The sequence below is a fragment of the Molossus molossus genome, unplaced genomic scaffold (genome assembly GCF_014108415.1).
Source record: "Molossus molossus isolate mMolMol1 unplaced genomic scaffold, mMolMol1.p scaffold_m16_p_5, whole genome shotgun sequence".
In the NCBI taxonomy this organism is placed as follows: domain Eukaryota; kingdom Metazoa; phylum Chordata; class Mammalia; order Chiroptera; family Molossidae; genus Molossus; species Molossus molossus.
The window spans coordinates 66,968,626-66,976,097 of record NW_023425388.1 but is presented as its reverse complement, the minus strand read 5'-3'; the positions used below and the strand labels follow the sequence as shown (position 1 = coordinate 66,976,097).

The window sequence follows — 7,472 nt, the reverse complement described above, 5'->3', positions numbered from 1 at the left end:
ACAGAAGAATAACATTTAGCATGCCCATTCACTAGCACAGTGCCCAGCACTAATACACTGTGCGAGACAACTGTAATTAGACAACGCAGTGGCGGAGGGAGAATGGATTGGATTTGACGGCAATAACTACCTCTGTTCAGATACGCTGCCCTCCTGTGGTTGCGCGCGTGTTCAATGCCTGACATTTTCTTGTGTAGTAAGAAAAGTCGTGCCTGAACCATCGGATTTGCACCACTGCAAACCTCGCAAGAAAACGAGGAGGGTACTACTCTAAGACACTGATCCGTAAAGCTCTGAAGTTATCGCCTCTTCTCGAGAAAAGGGTGTCCACACTGCGCATTAGGCAGAATCCCTCTCCAGACTGTGCCCAGAGTCCTAGGCAGCCCTTTCCCAGCAGCCGTTGGAGCCCAGCGGCCTTCAAGCCCAGCAGCCCGCACTCGGGAAAGGAAGGAAGGAAGGACGAACCGTGCACTGAGGCCCACGCAAAGCCCGCAGGCATTGTCCTGCGTTCCCCCAAGGTCGCCTAGACAACCCAGCCTGGCCCCACCCACAGCATCTGGCAACAGACAAGCCAGGGATAGGCAGAAAATGGAAGAGCCTCCAGAAGAGGCTCCTGGGGAATCCTTAGAACCTGAAAACACAGCGAAGTCCCCAAATGACAACCACACAGATCAACAGGAAGACAACTGGCAGAACCTGGACAAAGAGGAGGCAGATAACCAGACTGATCACAGAAAAGCTAATGAAGCAGATCAAAAGGTATCTAGTCAGGCTGAACCCAGCATATTTGGCCAACCAGACCACAAAGTATTCGAATACAATGGGCACAGAACATTTGATCAGTCTGACCTTGGAATATCCAACTATGTTAATGTTGCTGACCACAGAGGAGCAGATCAGGTTGACCAAAGACTATCTGAACACATGGACAGCAACGCATCTCCCCAAGCTGATTCTGTAGAATATGAACAGACTGACAGTCAAATGCCTTTTCTGCATGAACAAAGAACCTCTGAACTCATTGGCCACAGATTGTCCAGCGAGGATGAAAGAGCTTCTAAACAGACTGACCATGGATTGTCTGTCTCATCTGAACAAACAACCTCTGAACACAGTGACCGCAGAACGTCTGACCAGGCTGACCGAAGAGCTTCTGAACAGACTGACCGCAGAACCTCTGGCCAGGCTGACCGAAGGGTTTCTGAGCAGACTGACCGCAGATTGTCTGGCCAGGCTGACCGAAGGGCTTCTGAGCAGACTGACCGCAGAACGTCTGGCCAGGCTGACCGAAGGGCTTCTGAGCAGACTGACCGCAGAATGTCTGGCCAGGCTGACCGAAGGGCTTCTGAGCAGACTGACCGCAGATTGTCTGGCCAGGCTGACCGAAGGACTTCTGAGCAGACTGACCGCAGAACCTCTGGCCAGGCTGACCGAAGGACTTCTGAGCAGACTGACCGCAGAACGTCTGGCCAGGCTGACCGAAGGGCTTCTGAGCAGACTGACCGCAGAATGTCTGGCCAGGCTGACCGAAGGACTTCTGAGCAGACTGACCGCAGAACCTCTGGCCAGGCTGACCGAAGGGTTTCTGAGCAGACTGACCGCAGATTGTCTGGCCAGGCTGACCGAAGGACTTCTGAGCAGACTGACCGCAGAACGTCTGGCCAGGCTGACCGAAGGACTTCTGAGCAGACTGACCGCAGATTGTCTGGCCAGGCTGACCGAAGGGCTTCTGAACAGACTGACCGCAGAATGTCTGGCCAAAATGATCCCAGAACTCTTGAACAGATTGATCACAGAAAGTTTGGTCTGGTTGAACAAAAAACTTATGAACAGGGTCAACATAGATTGTCTGACCAAATGGCCTACAATACATCTGTAATGACTCACCACAACGAACATAACCAAATTACTGAACTGGCTGAACACCAGGCTGCTCACCCTACAGTTGACAAGCCTGTCTACAGTGAATCTGACCAGCTTGATGAAGAAGATGATGACATAGATGACAACCAGTCTGACTATGGAGACAGTGATGAGTATGATGACAGAACATTTACCAGCAAGGAGGACAAAGGGGACAGAGTACAATCCTTCATATTTGAGACTAACCAAACAGACTTCAATGATTCCAGGGTTTCATTTGTAACTGACTCTGAAAGTACCAACTCTCTACAAGCAATCAACTCATTGGAAGCCAAGTTCCTCAGTAATTTCCAAGCAAAAGACTTTTCCCAAAGATTCCCCATCTCAACCAAATTGGACTATATCACCTGTCAAGAAAAAAATCAAGTAGGTTAAAGGGGCATTTGATATCCAAATGGGAGGTTGACAGCCAAGTCAGGGGCCTACAGTGGTGGTATAGGGGTTGAGGGTGGGGGTGGGCATAGGTTGCATCAAGGATGAGAAGTAAACCCACATGTTGTGAAATGTGTGACCTATAAGACTCTAGAAGGACAGGAGAAGGATTGGATATATAGAGATATGTTGCTTTCTCTGCTACCCTAAGGCCATTCAGGAAGGATCAATGAATGAGCATTCAGGAGATGTGGGTTTCAAGTCCTGGTTCTGGGGCTAACTCTAAAACACTAAGTCATTTCCCCTCTCTGGGCTTCTACCAAAGAAAAGGAATTTAGAATAAACCAAAGGTGACTATGAAGGGAAAAGTATTTGAAGTAGATTGGAGAAGCCTAGGGCACCTCCCAGGAGAGGTACATTATATTGCCTGGGGGATCATCCAGGTCTTTTTTCCAACTCATGGTGTTCAGATCCCATCATCACCAGATTTCACTGATAACAGCAAAAATAAGAACAAAACTTCCTGGGGCTGTTTGATTTATTAAAGACGCTTGGGGGGGCGGTGATATTTCCATTTCAGGATATTTCAGAATACCAAGACAAGAAGAACAACCAAACTTATAAGAGGCAGTTCCCTTCTCTAGTGTATCAAGATCCTTATCAAGTTTCACTGCAATACATGGAGAAGCACAACGTTCTGCAAATATTCCAGGTATACCTCTCATTCCCTTTTTGTAATTGTGAGGTTTTTGGTAATTATAATGTAAAACCAAACTTTGACCTGGCTTTCCTGTGGTACAAGAAAGGGCCTTTGCTATACAAAGGATATAATCTCATTGAAAAGTTAGTAAGAGGTATTTGCCAAAAGTAGTAAATGATGAACACCAAATGAGTGATACTTACCATGATATGAAGCCATTCAGAGGGATCAGGTAGATTGATTGAGAGGGGAAAACTTGGCCAAGAGTTCAAGTTTGAGCCAGACTAGGAAGGAAGGACAAAATATTGGCCATTGAAAAGGAGAAAAAAAAAGGCTTTCCAGGCAGAATATAATATTTTCCAAAGATAACCAACTTGTGACCACATTCTTTAAGAGGGGGTGGGGGAAGTAGTTAAGAGTTGCTTTTAATTCTTAAAATTTTGAATCTTATTGACCTCAGGAGATGGGACTGGAAACGTCTTTAAAGTATAATATCCTTGGCCAATATAGAAATACAAGAGATGGTTACATTTATAAAATGTTTGTTGTTTGATGGGTTGTTCTGGTTTTTATTTGCCTGACATGTTTACTTTTTTTTTTTTTTTTTTTTATCCTCACCCGAGGATACTTTTCCATTTTTTGTACAGATAGAGTGGGAGGGAGAGAGAGGAAGGGAGAGAGTGAGAGAAACATCGACGTGAAGGGACACATCGAGTGGCTGCCACCCGCACGACCAACCAGGGCCAGGGACAAACTGCAACCAAAGTACGTGCCCTTAGCGGGAACCAAACCCGGGTCTCTCTGGACCGCAGGCCGATGCTCTAACCGCTGAGCCAAACTGGCCAGGGCCTGACATGTTTACTTTTATGTTAATATTATTAGTCAGCAAGATACATATTCTTATACAATACATGAGTACATAAAGTAACTTTGTGATGAGAAAGGTATAAAATACATGTTCAACAACAATAAAAGTATAGTAGTGAATCTCTGAAGTTTTATATATGCTCTCTCATTTATTATTAGAAACAATGAACATCATTTTCACCTCTTAGAATCAAATGCCTCAGAAGGAAGGCTCTCTGTAAAATCATATAATCTTTTAAACATTTTACTCAAAATACTTTTCTCTGACTATTCTTCAAAGCGAATAATGTTCATTCCTCAGTCTAGTAAAATCACAGTTCTCAAAACGAAAACTTCCTCTAAAACTTCTCACTACCTCTTTGATCTTGGAAACAATAGAAATATCCATTGCTACTTACTACCAAGTTTTTATTCCTACCAATTTAACTTTAATTTATCTAATTTTATCAGTAGTAAGAAAGTAATTTGTCACTTTGTACAGATATATGAATTTCTTTAAAATGGTGTGGTACGTGGTAGTGCAAAAGATTGCTTCAGATATAACCTGACCGCATAACTTTAGCTCAGAACCATAACGTGATGCCATATCCTCTCTCAGCAGATCACTGAAAACTTAGTTTATGAAAGGCCAGAGGACCCCCTGAATTTTATGCTATGCCAGGTATGGAATAGGAGAAAAAGAACAATCTTTTTATTATTTTTATTATAAATATAGCACACATATAAGTGTATAAAACTAAGCATGTACAACTCAGTGAATTCTCATAAAATGAGCAAACCTGTAATTATTTTAAAAGTTAAAACATTGCCAGCATCCCAGAAGCTACCTTCCTTTCCCTCAGTTATTACTCCCCACAAGGGACTATTCTTCTGACTCTTTTGATATTGACTTCCTCACTTCTCTTTATAATTTTACCACTAAATGTGAATCGTGAAAAACTTTTGTTTAGCTCTTTTTCAACTTTATATAATGGGACTATATAGTAGATATTAATTTGTATATCTAGCTTCCTTTGCTCAACATGTCTGTGAGCTTATGCATGCTATTGTGAGTAGCCGTAGCTAATTTTCATTGCTGTATAGTATTCCTTGTATGAAATGCCACAATGTATCCATTCTATGATGGATGTGAACCATCCAGGTTATTTCCAGCTTGGAACTATTGCAAAAATATTTTTTTATGAACTTTTGTTTACATGTCTCTTAGTACACATATATACACATTTCTCGAGTACATACCCTGAGAGTGATTGCTAGATCATAAGGTGTGTGTTTGCTCTAGTATATTATTTCAAACAATTTTCCAAAGTGTTTATACCAATATGTACTCCTAATAGAAGTGTATATTAGAGTTCCAGTTGTTTTACATCCTTACCTAGACTGTATTCAATGCTTGGTATTATGAATTTTTTTAGTATTAACCATTTTGAATGGGTGGTTAGTAATAAATCATTGCAGTTTTTATTTGTTTTGTTTTGTTTCCTGATTACTAAAGTAGTTGCATATCTTTTTATTTGTTTATTAGCCATTTGGAAGTACTTATTTTTCTATTGTTTATTCTTTGTTTGTTTGTTTTTTTCTTTTTGCTCAATTTGTAACAGTTTCTATATATTCTGATTGTGAGCTCTTTGTTGATTGTGTTTGTCACAGGTCTTACCCCACTCTTTGCCTTCCCTTTTTATCTCTTAGAGGTATTTTTTGATAAATGGAAATTCTTAATTTTGATATAGTCAAATTTAACAATATTTTTATTCAGGATTAGTATTTCTGGTGTCTTGTTTTAGAAGTCTCTCCTTTGCTAAAGCTCCTAACCATAGTCCCCTGTATTATCTTGTAGAAATTTGTTTATGGGGTTTTACTGGGGAGGTGTTAAATTTTGTTGCCTTTAACATTTCTATCCAATCAATCTGGAATTGATTTTGTATAGTATGTGAAGTGGTGCCATTTCATTTTTTTTCAAGTAGATATCCAATTAACCAAGTACCCTTTATTAAAAAAAAAAAAAAAAGACCATACGTTTCACACTGCTCTTTATTTGATTTGATTTATGCTATATTTGTCTATCCTTGCTTTAATATGAGAGTGTCTTAATCACTATGCCTTATAATAAGTTTTAATATCTATTAGAGTAAGTCCTCATATCTTATTCTTTAAAATACCTTGAATGTTCTTAGGCCTGTGCATTTCCACATCAGTATTTAGAATTATTTGTCACGTTACAGAAATGAAAGAACAAGACAAAACTCCAGGAAAAAAAAAAAAAAAAGAACGAAACAAAATGGAGACAAGCCATTCATCAGATAAAGAGTCTAAGTGAACTTGACAGAAGAAAAGATATCAGAGAGAACTTCAAAAATATATAAAACATTAAAAAGGTTATAGAAAACATTAAAAAGAACCTGTCAGAACTGAAGATACACTAGACTAGGGGTGGGGAACCTTTTTCCTGCCAAGGGCCATTTGGTTATTTACAACATCATTCATTCACAGGCCATACAAAATTAACAACTTAAAAATTAGCCTGCTATATTTGGTCAAATATTTAATTAACTCACCTCTAGTGTGATGGCTAGAACGGCTTCTCTTTGGGGAGGCATGTGATGTTAGCTGGTATGGATGATGTTGCTACTCACTACTGCTTTTCCAGGTTTGTGGCAGTCTGGAGTGTAGTTGATTCTTTGTGATAGTAAGTTTAGAAAAGAGCTGCTCACAGCAGTAAGTTGTTCTGAACACAGGTGCATATTTCAATACACATTTCCTCAAAGTGGGAAATTCATCATTGCTCATTAATGTTTATAGAACTCAAGCAGTGGGAGGTGGGGTACCTAGCTTTCAGCTCATCATCACTTTGCAGCTGAATGATTTTGTGTTGTATGTTATCGGGCACATCAGATGGTTCCACGTTGAATGGTGTAGCAGAGATGTTCAATTCCATTTGTTTACTTTTCATGTCCTTGAATCTTTTGTCAAAGGCCTCAATTAGTTTTGCACATTCACCAGCATATCCAAGTGTCATAGATGGCTTTTGTCCTTCCAGAGTGGGAAAATGCACCATGTTATTTCTTTTGAGTTGCACTTTCCACATCCTTCATTTAGCTTCAAATGATTCACATTTGAAAGCAGGGAACCGAGAAGCCTGTTGGGGCCCTGCAGCTTGACGTTCATCTCTGAGAGGTACTTGCTAATGTCCACCATGACCATTAAGTCATACAACCACTTGCCATCATTGAGTTCCCTGACCAATTTTCCCTTTCTATGCATGAAATGCTTGAATTCATCCCGCAGTTTGTAAAACCTCATGAATGTGTTCCCACATCTCAGCCACCATACTTCACAGTGATAAGATCACCATACTCAGCCAAGATCAGTCAGGAACTCCTTAAACTGGTGCCTGTTAAACCCTCTGCTTTTGACAAAATGTATGCATGACACTACTGTTGACATCACGTTGTTGAACCACGACAACTGGGCACAGAGGCTTTCTTGGTGTATGAAGCAGTGGCACATAATTAAATCACTTGGATCAAGACTGCAATGATTCAGTTCTTTCTTAACAGATGCAATTAACCCTTGTGCAAGCCAGCCATGGCTGGAGCGCCATCTGTCTTAA

General features: G+C 40.8%; 1 protein-coding gene across 1 annotated transcript; it reads left to right on the top strand.

Moving 5' to 3' along the window:
* The first annotated feature begins 588 nt into the window (after window positions 1–588).
* TEX55 (testis expressed 55) lies at window positions 589–5,551 on the top strand. The gene is made up of 5 exons (XM_036242510.1): window positions 589–986; window positions 1,317–2,289; window positions 2,876–3,007; window positions 4,461–4,523; window positions 5,513–5,551. The coding sequence occupies exons 1-5, from the start codon at window positions 589–591 to the stop codon at window positions 5,549–5,551; spliced, it is 1,605 nt and encodes a 534-aa protein (XP_036098403.1).
* The last annotated feature ends 1,921 nt before the right edge of the window (window positions 5,552–7,472 follow it).